The 15,532-nt window shown below is 40.8% G+C and overlaps 1 protein-coding gene across 1 annotated transcript in view; it reads right to left on the bottom strand.

The window, feature by feature from the left end:
* Positions 1-898: 898 nt before the first annotated feature.
* CDS1 (CDP-diacylglycerol synthase 1) overlaps positions 899-15,532 on the bottom strand; it is a 62,278-nt gene continuing 47,644 nt past the window's right edge. The window contains exons 9-13 of the mRNA XM_059666375.1: positions 13,729-13,797; positions 11,725-11,877; positions 9,721-9,840; positions 7,543-7,646; positions 899-3,658 (exon numbers count right to left, since the gene is read on the bottom strand). Of these exons, the coding sequence (XP_059522358.1) occupies positions 3,529-3,658; positions 7,543-7,646; positions 9,721-9,840; positions 11,725-11,877; positions 13,729-13,797 (576 nt within the window). The 3' untranslated portion in view covers positions 899-3,528. The remainder of the gene's footprint in view (positions 3,659-7,542; positions 7,647-9,720; positions 9,841-11,724; positions 11,878-13,728; positions 13,798-15,532) is intronic.

The raw sequence follows: 15,532 nt of genomic DNA on the forward strand, positions 1-15,532 counted from the left end.
TCTTGTTTTCCCCTGAACCTGGTTTATATGTTGCAATTTCCATGATAAACACCCACCTTGGATGGCACTTACCTCTGTCTCCAGGTAAAGAAATACTAATTCTAATGTTCTTGGTGCTAGAACAAAAAAGCTGCGCTGGGTGTCCGGTAGACGTCCCAGGCTTGCTGACGTGACATGATGGGATGTCTACTGTTGAAAGAACACTTACATTAACGCTACCTAAATCCAATGTGGCCAGATGTGGTTACCTTTCAGTCACTTCCCTCTGCAGATGGGCAATGAGAGGAGAAGGTAGGAAGAAAGGAAATGAAGGATTACTAATTGGTTCCTCTAGGGTAGACACAAACCAAGGCTCATTCATAATTTTAACCCTTAAAAGTGACCCCAGCAACTAGAAATCATGAAGCCCATCTCAAAGCTTTGCAACATGAAAACTGGGCTGGGCACGAAAGGGCTGTCCAAGAGACACTAGTGGGAATGTTCAGTTAAGTCTTCAGACTCCAACCCACTGGGTGTGTTCTGAAGCTTGAGGGCCTGGAGTGTTAGCACTGAGCCCGACCTGGAATCACAATGGCCAATCAGAACAGATGCCACTCAGCATCCATATAACTTAAAGCTCTAGCAGGAACTGGATCAGGATTCTCCCAAGTAAATGTGTGGGGGGTGCCATTGAAATTCTGTACTTACTCTTTCTAGTGAAAGGACATCACCTCTTGACAAACACACCTTTCCGTCATCACCAGAACTTCATTATCCCCGTCCTCAAAGATGTCACTGTAGGTGTTGGTGATGGAAAATACACAACAGATACTACTTATGTGTGTCCATCATCATTTTGTAAACACTAGTTGAACGGACGTTTCTTCTCCAATGAGAAAATGGCACGACAAAGTCAAAATGTGATTTATCTGTTTTATTTTCCTATGTTTCAGTAAAAGATTCAGAGAACTGATGGACACATATCATGAGCTATCTCCTGCCCACATACAGTATATGTACACTGCTTCTACTTTTTCACTGAACAAAGTGATACCATCTTTGTTCAAACCAAGGTACAAAGTGATACTGTAAACAAAAAACAAAAAAAAGGTGGGTGGGTGGGTGTGGTCTTTGCTTTTCAGACAGTAAATGTATATGTACCACCACAAGGGAAAAACACGGAGGGAACATTTGCATCCCACAGGTTAAAAAGTCAACCAATTGGTACCCTCAGAGCACCTCCAAAACTAGCCAATTTGGAAAAATGAACCATTACCATGAAGGAAGTTCCTAGTCTTTCATCTTTCTGCCATCACGTAGCTATATTAGAATTTAAGTCCTCTTCATAGTGCAAACACAGAAATGATCAAAGTCAGGGTTTTATGGCTATCATTTGATAAAATATCTTGTATTTTAATATACATGCTCTAAAAGTACAAAAAAGTACTTTAGTGCTCTGTTAAAACAATTTACTTTTTACATATAGAATAGCGTACACCCAACTCAAAGTATATTTGAGGAAATTTATTTTTGTGACACAAATATTTCTAGCTTAATATTTTATTATAATATTGATTTTACAATACAGGTATTCGGTGATGCTCTCCTGTAACTGCATTTCAGTGCCGCACCAGTCACCTTATAGAAAATGCCAGGGAACTGTGTGTCTTCAACGCATTTTTATTGTGCAAATCTTCGTCAGCTACATTCCTATTACAAACTTTTTATTTGACTTTTCAACTCTGATATGCTACATTCCTGTATGATCACCATTTGGAGCTTTTGTGAGGCAAATAATGAGAGATGCTGAAAATTAACTGGTAGGTAGCCTGATTTTATAAGGGATCATTTTGTCTTATAACATTTCCAATGCCAATTCTAGGTTTTTATGGAATAGGGTGAAATAACGCTGACTGAATACATCCAGTTGTGAACCAACTGAATGCCAAACTGAGAAATCAGACTCTTGGTACTGAGTTCAGCTACACCCACTACCGTGCAGTGCACTTGATAAAGGTGCCTGTTTAAATGCCATCCTAGGAATATCTGTACTGGGACCCATGCATATCCACACTCTTTGATTGTAGGTATAATAGTAGAACAGGAATATAAAATGATTGAAATTTGTTTTTGATTTAAACAAAAATATTTCCTCTTTTCATTAGTAAAACATTCTTTAAAATATATCTATTTCTCCTCTCTGAACATTTAGCCAAGGAGCAACAGGCAATTTTCAAAGGTTTACTGCTGCCTCTTCGATACAACAAGCATGGTTATAGAGAGCACACAGCAACATGAGCTTATTTGCATTCACTGGTAAGAAACTTGTCCTCGTCTCCTGTCCATCAGAGGAAGGTCTGACATTCGTGTGCTTTTTGTTCTCGGCGGGAATCACTCCTGCTTGATTTTCATTCTTGGAAGAAAAATATCATCGGCTGATGTCCTTGGGTTTTATGACATGATGTGAAAAAGGAAAGGGACAGAGATGAGCTGCTCCCATGCAGTCAGTCAGGGTCTGGGCCTCCAGGCAGATCACCAAGCTTCCTGCCGTGGAGTGTCTCCGGCTGCACAGGAAGGAGACGGGTAGGGGCGCCCGGGACACAGAGCCCTGTCCACAGACAGGTCACTCTCGCTCAGCGGGGCACCCCCTCTCTGCTTCAGCCACCACCCCTGCTCTCTACCCCTGCGTAGTCATCTTTTGTGCTCACGGCTATAGACCTTAAAGAAACCAGTTCACAGGGAAACGAGGAAAAGCAGAACTAACTAGACCCAAAGTGGCCTGTGTCCCGTGTCTCTGTCTTACGCAGTCTCCTGAGCTCTTGTCATCTGTGGAGGCTGCACACGTTCTTCATAGCAGAACTCCCCTTTGTTTCTCTTCAAAAGCTTTTGCAGCATCAGGTTTTTCCAAACAACTTTATCTGAAGTAGAGTCTGATGTCAGCCAATAAAGATAGAAATTTCAGCCTCCCTCTCTTGAATCTCAAACCTACCTAAAAGAGGAATGTTGTCCCCTGGCAAATGATTACTTACTTTCCTTTTGTTTTGGATCCAACTCAGCCCTCAGAAAATACTTCAAATTAAAAGAGGAGGAAGTGCAGGAGAACTAACTTCCTATTGTGCCTCCCAGAGAACATTCTGCTAAAACCGAGAGCAGCTCCAAGTGCAAAAGTAAATATTTGTGCAAAGGGCACACTTTCAGGTGCAATCTTAAGACATCCTCAATTGACTCATTTGATAGTATTTGACTCTTTAAAACAGTCTTTTAAATTATGAAAATGGTAAGTAAGGGAAAGGAAGTTAACATCAGAAAATACACTTTAGAAAAAAGTACAGAATACTCTGATGATGATTTGCTACTTATTTCATAACTTAGATCAAGTCAGTGTGTGTTAAATATTCACAGTAGTTCAGAGAAGAAACATTCCTGTCTGTAAATCTTCACGCTAGTGCATTTTCAACCACTTTTCTGTACATTTACAAAATTTCATCTGTCAGTGCTTTTCTATAGAATTCCTTATTGTCGATTGAGTCTTTCCCTCTCTGGGTCCGATTATACCTTCAAGGTGGGCTGCAGGATCCCTTTCTCAATGAGGTGCATCTTCAGGGTCTTGTATATATTTAACTGCTGTTCTGGCTGAAGCACCAACAGCTGCTGCAGCACTTTGCTGGGATTCGGGCCCCTGGCAACAGAGCAGAAAGGAGAGTTCTTGCTATTTGCAGAGAGCTGAAGGAAGCATATGCCCACAGTTTAAATGCTGCCTTTCAGTGTAGAGTAGCAATCTTTACAGAACTGAAACAGCTCCTGATCAGAGCACACTCTATGCCCAACGTTAGTGCCAACAGTAAAACACACACACACACACACACACACACACACACACACAAACAAAAGCAAAAAAAACCAAACAATTTTCTGCTGAGAGGCGTGCAATCTCAACATGGCAAGAACGGGCAGTACAAGGGGTACGGATCCGAGCTCTACAAAATTCTCAGAAGGGCAACCTGAGTTAGAGGTGGGAATAGGGGACAAATCCCGAGGTTGGACAAGGCACAAAAGCTATCCTGTAAGGAAAGGAGCAAAATTCCTGGTGGGAGAGGACATGAAAACAGTGTTTTGCTTGTTAGCTTCAAAGAAATGTCAAACAACGGCAGGCATTTTGTTGAAGAACTACGCAGGGAACCATGAACGTTCAAGAGGCAAGACTCAAAGGTTCTGAGCCCAGCACTGAATTCCTACCCGGCCTCAGCAACAGGGGCCACAGCCTTTGTTCAAAGAGAGTCTTGGGTCCCCAGTCTAAGGAACAGAATGAAAGCGGATCTGCTCCAGTTGAATGGAGGAGAGCCCTGCCTCCTCGCCCACCGCCCTGGCGGTTCCAGGGGGAGGGTGTGAGCCCAGGGTGGACTGAAGCAGAAAAGGCCAGTGATACCACACTCTCCCCACAGCCCACACAGGGGCCCCTCAGCACTGCCCTGTGGGCTTGCTCCACCAGCACCCGCACTGCAGCCCTTCTCTTCCCCTTCACAATGCGCAGGTCAGAAAACTCCAGGTCAGGACTGCTGCCCTCGCACCTGTGCTGCTACGACTCTCAGCCAGGGGACTGTAGTCTCCCCTCCTGGGCTCTAGAACTCAGCCCCCTTGTACACTGGAGACCACGTGTGATCTTCTAAAGTGTTATTCTGTCAAGTTCCGAGTGAACCTAATTCAGATGTTAATGCATATGCACTGTTCTTTGTAATTTCTACAGTGCACTTGAATAGAAGAGTATGGTTTACTTTTTGTGAAGAGCAGTGAGTAAAATCCAATGGGAAAAAGACGTAAGTAATATAAGGAGAATGGTAACCAGAGAGACATTTACACGAGTAATTAAATTTAGGATTTGTAATAAGGACTCTTTAGTTCAAATGGAATTATAGGAAGTAGAAATACTCAGATTCACCCATCCTATGGGTCCCCTTTGTGCAAATGCCAAAAACTGCAGCCATAAATTACACAGCCACAGTCTCCTCAAGTCAGGGCACCGCTTGTCTTAGATTTCTTCAAAAGATTCAGCAACTTCATAACATAAACCCAGAGCAGGGCCCACAGAGAAAAGGAAGGCGTTTCTAGCAAGTTCAGCTAAATGCAAAACTGCCAGCAGGTGCTCCCGGCTAGCTGCATCCTGGCACCAGCACTGTGTTCCAACAGCAAATATTTCAGATGGCAAGCACATGGCTCAGCATGACTCCTCTACTAGGAGAAAAGCACATTCGAAAAAAATGTAAAGTATGAGTTAATGCCCTAAACGCTGCCATCTGCTGCAAAGAAAGAGTTCTGAGGGTTTAGCCACTAATTACTAATTCTCAACTCTATCAGTAAATAAATTACACAAATAGATTGAATATTCCCAATAAAAAGACAAAGACTGTCTACTGGGTTATAAAAAACAAAAACAAAATCCAGCTATCTGCTTGTTAGAAAAGAAAAGAAGCCCTGACTTGCATCAGTGGTTAGTGTGTCTGCCTGTTTACCAAGGGGTCTCAGGTTCGATTCCCAGGCGAGGGCATGTACCCGGGTTGCAGGTTCCATCTCTGGCCCTGGTCGGGCATGTACAGGAGGAGGCCAATTGATGTGTCTCTCTCACATTGATGTTTCTCTCTCCCTCCCTCCCTTTCACTCTCTCTCAAAAAAAAAAAAAAAAAGAGAGAGAGAGAGAGAGAAGAAAACACACTTTTGCTAAAAGGATAAAGGAATGCTAAAAGTAAAAGGAGGGACAAAGAAATTCTGTGCAAACACTAACCAAAAGAAGGCTGATGTAGCTATTCTAATATCCAATAAAATAGGCTTTAAGCAAGAAGTACATAAAGATGGACATTATATAACATTATATAATGACATTAGGAGTGATTCAACAGGGAGATATGATAACCCTAAATGTGTATATACTTAATACAACCTCAAAATATATAAAGCAACAAATGACAGAATTAAAAATAGCATTAGGTAAATTTACAATCATGGTGGGAGATTTTGACAAAGCTCTCTCTTTGTAACTGATAGAATAAGTGAACAGAGGGGAAAAAAAATCAGTACAGAAGATTCAGAAGGTTAAGCTAAATTTCACCCAAATGACATATACAACATGCCCACCAGAAACTGCAGAAGGCGCATTCACTCCGTATGCGCACGGGACATGTACCTGAATAGACAATACACTGAGGCATAAAGCAAGTCTCAACAAATGTTAAATATTGAAATAATAAACAGTATGTTTTCTGACCACAGCGGAATTAAAGCAAAATCAATAAAGGAAGGAGAATGAGAAAATCTCCATTTGTTTGAAAAATGAATCAGTACACCTATAAATAATCCACTGGTCAAAGACGATATAATATTGGAAATCAGAAAACATTTGTGATGGAGTAATGAAAATAAAAATATAACATATAGGATGAGAACTTAAGCAGTACTTAAAAGGAGATTTGTAATCTTAGGTGAATATATTAGACTAGTAGGCTGAAAATCAATAATGTAAGCTTTATCTCAAGAAGCTTAAGAATAGCAAATTAAACCTAAAGAAAGATTAAGGATGAGAATAAACAGCAATGAAATAGAAAACAAAGTTAACAATGCCAGGATTTGATTCTTTGAAAAGATTAATGAGATAGATAAACTAACAAGATTACTCAAGAAAAATGTAAATTCCTAAGAAGATAACACAAGGAAAGTAAGTGTTAATAAAAAATTCTCATGCTGCTATGGGTATATATTTAAAATGCGTATGTATGTAGGAACCTATAAATATGAGTTTCAACTTCAAATAAGTCTATGAAGGAAATACATGTTTTCTATAGCGTACCCACTAGGAGAGACCACGGAAAATAAGGCTAACATGTGGGTAGGTTTCACACCCCAAATGGGCATTTTGAGGCAGAACCAAAACATTAAGGTTTAAAAAGAAGAATAAGCCACCCTATATAAAACAGCAACACCCCTCACTCACCCCACCCCACACAACCACTCACCCCTGGCTTGTTTCATTTTTTCTCTCTGGCACTTATAACCACCTAAACGAGCTATATTTATTTGTTTACTGTCCACTTCTGCCCCTTCTCCGTCCAACTCCCCAGTAAGAATGCAAACTCTGAGGCAGGGACTTGGTTTGTTTTCTTCTCAGCTATATTCGTACCAAGAACATTTCCCAACATGTAACAATAATTGGTAAACTGGATGAATTATGTCCTCCTTTGTAATTCTTTGTATTCACTACCATTGCCTCACCCACAGCCAAGAAATGAAATCTCTGATGTTCCAATCCAGGACCATCCATACTGAGTGGATTTTAACTGGGCCCTTTAAAGACCACAATATGTACTATTGTTTATTTCAGTTCAAATCTATGTAAAATAATAAAAATGTAAGCATGCTGCTTAGGGGTACGGTGTGACACAGCTCCAGGGTCCGCTGTGCCCTTTGATATTATAGGTTACCACCGACAGAAAAGCAATTCGGTCAAACTAATGCCGATGGAAACGAGAACTTCAAGAAACCAAGTATGAAAACAATTTTTTTTAAATCTAAAAGTACCTTATAAAACTTGTGATGTAGACGTGCACAAACGTTGCCATCAAGTACTGACAATCAAATCTGTCCATTATCCCGCCATGTCCAGGAATGGTGTTTGCAAAATCCTTCCAAAACAAACCAAGAGATTAGCCAATTTTCAAAAAAATTTTGTCATAAAATTCCTATCTAATGATGTTTCTGGAATCACGGACACTAAGGAAAATACTTTACTATTAGATTGTCACACTAAATACAAACTTAGAACATGTGCAACAGATCAAAACCACATCTTTTGCATATATTCCCATGTTAGGACATTACTGAATTGACCAGCAATATTAAAATAATACTCATTAAATATTAGTTAATTCTAGCACTAACTTTTTTTAGCTAGGAAAACTTTTTCCAAATCAAAAGTATCAACTATTACTACTCTAATATTTTTAAAGACTACTTTTCCGATTAAGCAAAACTATTTTGGGAGCTATTTTAGTATTGTTGACTGAGGTACACATGGTTCTAACTCATATTTATCCTAATAGTTCTTACTCTGAAATAAACATTTTACTACTATGATAAATATTTCTCCTTTTTTTAAGTGTGGTAAAAAGAAAATAAAAATAGTTCATTTGGGACACATTAGTCAATTGAATTGAGGGGATGGTTAGTAAGCCTCTGCAAATTGACTGGACAGATATATCCCCATCTCTCAGTGCCCGGAAATGGCTATGACTAATTCCTCTTCTCATTCACTCAGGCAGACTATAAGCATCTAAAATGCAACAGCAATTACAGCCTTTTGGACAGGCAAAAAAATTCTCCGTAGTCAACAGGAAACCCTGGGTTGGAGACTATTAAAGAAAATGCCATTCCAAATATAACACATCTGTGTAAAACAATTCTTTGGTTAATTTTTGCCAACACATTTCCTTCCACCTCTTCCCTACTAACCACAGCACAAGACAGCCATGGTAACTCAGTTCTGCTCCGCGTGTGCAGCCGTCACAGGACACTAGCCATGCACGGCTGCTGCGGGTTCTGTGTGGACCTGTGTTATCTCCCATAGTGGGTGCTGAGCATTTTGAGAACAGGGACAACATCGTACACACTTTTGTATATTGCATCCCACTTAACATACCATCTGCCCCACGGCAAATCCTCGCTGAGTTAGCTCATTTCCCTGGCTTTTAGGGCCCTCTGTGATTTAACTCCACCAACCGCTGCAATGTGATCAGCCACACACACTAATCAAAGAGGCTAAGCGCCTGCCCTCCTTGCACTCGCTGGGGTCTCTTCCTTAGATGTCTCTGCAGGCCTCCTCCTCCTCCTCCTCTTCTCAGATTCCTGCTCAAATGCCACCTCCTCAGAGAGGCCTGCCCTCTCTCACTTCTAATGGCACAATATTCCATCTTAACTTGGTGAAGCCATGAGAGGAGAGCTGAGAGAAGAGGGCAAATGTACAGGGTGTCCCCCAAAATGTGTACACACTTTGAATAATTATTAATTCCGATGGGTTAAATGTGAAAAGAAAGAAGCATCAATTGAGCTATCAGCTGTTAAATGTGGATACATTTTGGGGGGACACCTTATGTGTCACTTTATGAGAATCTAACTTAAAACCTAGGGATGATTTTAAGTATCTGGGACAGGGATCAGCAAACTATGTCCCACAGACCAAATCCAGCCACTGTTTTTGTAACTTCATTAACTTGATTTACAAAATAAATAACATGCCCACTCATTGACCCATCGTCCGCCAGGCTTGCCCACAACGATGGCCAAGTTCCGAGTTGAGTAGTTAGGGTGTGATGAACAACTACAGAAGTTAGCTGACTCCTGATCGAGCAGAATGGATGGTTACATATTCAAAGGCTGCCCTGTCTGTCCTGGAAGTGAGACCGTGGCAGGACACTCATCTTCGGACGATTCATGCTGGATTCTTGGCCGAGCACCTGAAGGACCAAGATTCTGTGTCGTCCCCCGTTAAGTAACACGTGCTATTTCTATAAAAGAGGCTGACATGACATGGCTCGGCCAAAACCCAACAAGGAAGGATACACTCAAATCAACCAGGAAGTGTTTCTGTGAGGCCTGAAACCAATCGTTTTTGCTCAAGGGCTTAATGTAGGAGACCCATAGAGGACTGAATTTCAACTCTGTTACCTTCTCTGCTACTGTAACGAAGAACCCCACACACACCTTGATTTTGAAAGCTCTTTTGAATCCGCTGGCAAAGAAGCCTCCGAAGGGGCCAATCAAAGAGGCAAATGTTGACAGAGCGACGCTGTGGATCTGGAAAGGGTACAAGCTCACTCTCTCCTACGGAGGAAACAAGAGGCGGGCGGGGCTAAAACTGGGCTAAGCATGTCACCCAAACTAAGAATATGACATAATCCTACTTCAAAACATAGGCCACATTTTTGCTAATTTCACAAACGTTCAGGCTCATGGGAGAAAAATACACGGTAAGCGCTCCTTATCAGCCTCCCCTAGCTGCACTCTTGTGCCCTCTGCATGCATCCCGACAGTGCCTGGCCCACCAAAACCTGGCAGCCGACAGGCTACTTTCTAGTTCATCTAGAAATTTCTACAACACTTGAGCTGTAGACTTACCAAGAATCAGCTGAGTTAATTTCGGAATTTATTTTTTGCCAGTAGTACTCTGTTTTTTGTAATTATATAATGTATTTTAAATTTTGAATTTTATTTCACTTTATAACTTTGTATGACAGAGTGAGGGTAAAGCTGGTCTTTCTATTAATAGTAAACTAGCCGAAACCGGTTTGGCTCAGTGGATAGAGCATTGGCTTGCGGACTGAAGGGTCCCAGGTTGGATTCCGGTCAAGGGCATGTACCTGGGTTGCGGGCACATCCCCAGTGGGAGATGTGCAGGAGGCAGCTGAACGATGTTTCTCTCTCATTGATGTTTCTAACTCTCTATCTCTCTCCCTTCTTCTCTGTAAAAAATCAATAAAATATATTTAAAAAAAATAGTAAACTAAATGATGTAGAAACACATGAAAATAAGTTGCTTTAAAAATATACCAAAATGTGCATCAGCAAGACATTTATAAAAGATTTATGGAGATCATAAAAATTGAGAATTCTGCAAATTGTTTCATAAATTCTAAGTTCTTGTTCCAAATTTCTTTTCTTGCTCTGCTTTAAACTAAAACTACAAACTATACACAGTGCAGAGCTGGTGTGGCTTCACAACCATCATTGAGAGCACCAATCTTAATCAAAGATTGGCAGTTCAGATCTTTGCAGATAACAGATGGCTTGGACATTGGAAAAATTCTTGGAATCCATGTATTGAGCACTCAGGAGAGAAATAAATTATTCTCTAAAGTTAAGGACTTTAGTTAAAAAGTAATATGGTTCAGATATATGCATGCACACGTGTGTCAACACACAATTATTGGATTCCCCAGTTGAAGTAACCAGCTCTGGTTTCGATGGCACATATCAGCAGGTTCTGCTGGACAGCATGGCACAGCCTGCAGTGTAAGGCCGCGGGTTGCCTTAAACGGCAGGAGTGCACTTCTGGAAGGGAAACTGGTTTTTAGAAGCAGCAGTTTTGTCTGCTAGTAAAGGTCCCCTGAAAAATCAAGGAAACTCTGAGCTGGTGAATTTTAACTAATTTTTAAATTTAGGCAACTCATGCCCTGGCTGGTTTGGCTCAGTAGATAGAGCATCGGCCTGTAGACTGAAAGGTCCAGGCTTCGATTCCAGGTAAGTGCACATGCCCGGGTTGTGCGCTCAATCCCCAGTAGGGGGCATGCTGGAGCCAGCTGATCAATGATTCTCTTCATCAATGATGTTTCTATCTCCCTCTCCCTTCCTCTCTGAAATCAATAAAAATAAATTTTAAAAAAATTAGCCAATTCATGCCAATTACATGTGAAACTTATTGTAACTCATCCAATTTTCAGAAATCTATGGAATATTTTTCAATGTTTCAAAACAAATACAAGATAAATTATAGCATCAGTATTCAAACCATTAGGCAAGGAAACCCCTAATAAACAATAAGTTTATGATAGTAATGTTCACTTTATGTTCAAGAAAGGGAGATTACAAAGGGCTAGAATACATTATTGATGCTAAGCAGACAGTGAAACCACTTCTGTATCATAGAAATCAATTTCTTATAAAAATCTTACTCTTTGAGATAGAGGACCTTACCCACATTTATCTTACCCGTCTCAGCACCGCCTTCAGAAAGGGAGGAAGTGAATAACTCTGAAGCTGGAAAAGTTCCGAGGGTTCACATTCTGTAACGAAGGAGTTTACATCGCTTCGGTATTCCACTGGACAGACAAAGTACTGGTACTTGGATAACACGTAGGCAGCCTGAATAACAAGGCAGGAGTTCATGAAACACTGAATGAAAGATTTTGTGTGTGTGTGTGTGTGTATGTGTGTGTTTTGTGTCAGCAGAACAGCCAGAGTAGATGCCAAAGTTTCTTTGTATTCACATTCTGCTATGTATTCTCAAAGCTCGATGGTCAAAACTGACCCAATAAAAGACTTTGAAAAGCCATTGGAAAACCAAAGGCCTTTTGGAAATCAACGAGATTATCTCTATGTGACCACAATAGAAACAATGAAGGGGAAGGAGAAAAAGAAGCTGATTTAAACATTTAAACAAGCATTTCAACAAGGTTTCACTTTTCTAAAGTACACATAATTAATGGTAGCAGATGCTAGTAATTAAGGTATGGGAGAGTGCAGGGCTGAAGTTCTTTGAATAAATGTTATATTAATTTCATCAATTAATAAATAACCAGTGATTTAAAATTAAAAAAAAAATACAGATGAAAAACACCATTGTTAACCAACCCAGAAAACTTTGACTAAACTATTCTTCCCTTGACCACAGAACTGTAATTTTAATATAGCTTCTCACAGTCATGGAGGAAGATACATAAAATGAAATATTTTAAATTGAAATTATTAGACAACAGTTTATTCTCTTTTCTTTTGCAGCCATTCACCCCATTATACTGCTCAAGAATGATTAAGAGAAGTGCAAATTGACACTAGGAATGTTAATAAACTGATTTTGCTTCTAACCAGTTTCCTCAAAATTATATATTAGAAATTATATAATGTCCCTTCTCATTACTTTTGCCATGCATTACATTCTTACAGGGTAGCTGTTTATTCTCTTCCAATGATATGGCTATTCTTATGCTATTTCTAAATTAGTCTTTAATAATACCAAATTCTTACAGTGCTATTTAACTCAGTAATTCCTGCTTCATAATGTATAAACATCAGACAGGATCAGTTTCCTTGTCATCATTCTGTTTATGAGTTACTATCTCATCAGTGCTCTACAGTATGCAGAGTATAAACATAAACACTGATTGGATTAGTTTTGCCAGATCCTATTGGAATTTTCATTGAGAATGAACTAAAATTGCAGATTAAACAGAGGAATGGTTTTCCCATCAAGGAACCTGATACTTTTCATTTATTTGTATATTTGCTCTCTCTCATGTTGTTTCTAGTCACTGTATATTTGGCTGTGGAATGTATGCTAGAACTGTTAGGGACTACACTTTTAAAAAATTAAACTTCCTAACTATTTTTTAATATATTTACCTTATATCTAGCCATTTTACTATATCTTTACTGCTTCTTATGAGATACCTTTTAATTAAAAAAACCTACATTCCATAACTATAAAGTAATTTTTAAAACATTAACAAGACTCATTATTCATGGCTAAAAGTAAACATCAATTATTTTTAACAACCTTTTCCTGCATGTTGGGCTCACGGCAGTAAGCACTTGCTAAGCCAAGTAGCAGCATGTGTAAGGGAGGCAAGGCTCTTCAACATCATTTGTATTTTCTGTTTTTACTCAAGGCCACCACCCGTCCCAGAACCTGTGTCCCAACAGAGCAGAACAGCTGTTCGAAACTGCCAAACACCTCAGAGGGCCTCAAGGCCTCCACGTACACCAGGGGGGAGTTGGCCTGGTAAGGGGCTGGGACACAGATGTTGAATAAGCTCCCCAGGTGATTCCGATATGAAGCCAGGATGAGAGCTACTGGGGTACAGAATAGATTGTGCCTGGTGGGTTTCAATAAATACAGTATTAGCACTTGGCAGTTTAATTCTTTTAGGTTTAGGATAGACTGATACACTTGCTACCATTTTTCAAAATAGAAATAAAAATCTTAGTAAAACTCACAATGAATCCAAACACGACTGTGGAAAAGAAACCGCCAATAAATCCTTCCCAAGTCTTTTTAGGAGATAGCTAGAAAAGGCCAAATAAAATAAAAAAAGAGTTACTGTACTCCCAAAACACACAATACATATGCAAGCCCTGTTCGATGAATTCCCATACATCTCTCCTTGGAATGGCTTCTTTTCCCTTCATTCCATGATCCCAATTTATTTGTGCAAATTTCTCTAATAGTATGTAACATATATTGGGCCCTCAAACATTGGACACACACCAGAAATAGGTGAGCATAACTAAACACGGACATCGCAGCACACCAGATTCCCACGTATTCCCAAAAGGCCATGCAAATGGCCAAATGGTCCACAGCCCCAGATACAGTATTTACTCCCCAAGTATTCACGTATCCTTCTCTCTCTGGTCACAACCTTGTCTGTCTCCATGAAGAAGGAACCACGCTGTGCTTCTACGAACAGATACTGTTTGTTCCAGATTAGAGCTGCTGCTTCCCAGTCCACGAGGTGCTCAGGGAGAGGAATGTGGAGGTCGGTGGTGCAGGAGGGGAGATTCAGGAGGGGCCTGCGCTAACTGCCTGAGCTGCCCTGCAAAGGAAGGACTGATGTTTGGGGCGCTGTCATCAGGTCACTGGTGGCTTCTGTGATGACCCTTTCAGTGGAACAACAGGGACAGGAGCCAATAAATGTCCCAGGGAAGCTTCTGCAGATGGAAACGGGTGATAGCTACGCTGCACGAGCTGTTTGCGGGCCTCTTGTTGTGATGGTCATAAAGCTCAAAGCCAAGAGGGTTGGTTGGCACAAATAACCGGTTTCTTGACATATCTGACAAGAGCGAAGGGGCAGACGTCTACCTTCTCGTAGGATAATTCAGTATTATCATCATGCAGTGCGAGCTGACTCAAATTCAAAAGTGCCCGCTGATTAGTTCAAAGATAGTCACCAAACTGAACTGTTCCACAGCATATTGACTTAGGGGTGAACTTAATTCCATCTGCGTCTATTATGCAACTAATCCAGCCCAGGAAGCTCACTAGCACTCGTTCTAAGTCAGACAGTGAATCTTCTGCAGGCGTACAGCCTCTCTGAAGACTTCCTCAGCCCAACACTCCTAGCTGGTCCAGGAGCCTTGAACACTTAATCACTTGCCCGTGTGCTGAACAGCTTTAGAAACGTGAAGAAAATACATGCCTTGCTCGTATCCCTAAGGCTCAGCCTGACACCCTGTGTTGGAACGCTGCTCCGTGGGGGAGAATTTATGGAGGGTTTTAAAGGTCAAGGTCTGCTCTTCATGAAGAACTGCTTTAACTGCTTTATTTCTTTCTTCCTCAACATGGGAGCTTATAACTTAATTCATTTCCTTCTTTGCCTCCACTGACTGTAAAAAGCAGCAGCTCTAAGGCAAAACAACGCGGCCTGCTCTCGCGTCCATTCCTTTCCCTTATTCTAACCTTTCCTTATGACTTACATTATCAGTGTTTTATTTAGGGCCTCAATTTTTTTTTTTTTTTTTTTAGTTTGGGTGTAAAAGTCTTACAGTGGACATGAGTATGTGAAGATGGTGTAATGAACACTTTCAAAAAGTTTGGTGAAGGAGGGGGCGGGTCAGACAGCTGGGGGAGCAGAGGCAAGGAGAACCACATCACTGAGAGAAGAAACCAGCAGAAAGGAGAGGTGAGCCTCCATGGGAGAAAGGGTAACCGATGGCGTCGAGCCCTCAGTGAGGAGCCAACAGAACAGTTAAAGAACCAGACCGCACCTCGGGAAACATGCTCACCGCCCTGAGTGCAGCC

This window comes from Myotis daubentonii, chromosome 1, assembly GCF_963259705.1.
Source record: "Myotis daubentonii chromosome 1, mMyoDau2.1, whole genome shotgun sequence".
Lineage (NCBI taxonomy): Eukaryota > Metazoa > Chordata > Mammalia > Chiroptera > Vespertilionidae > Myotis > Myotis daubentonii.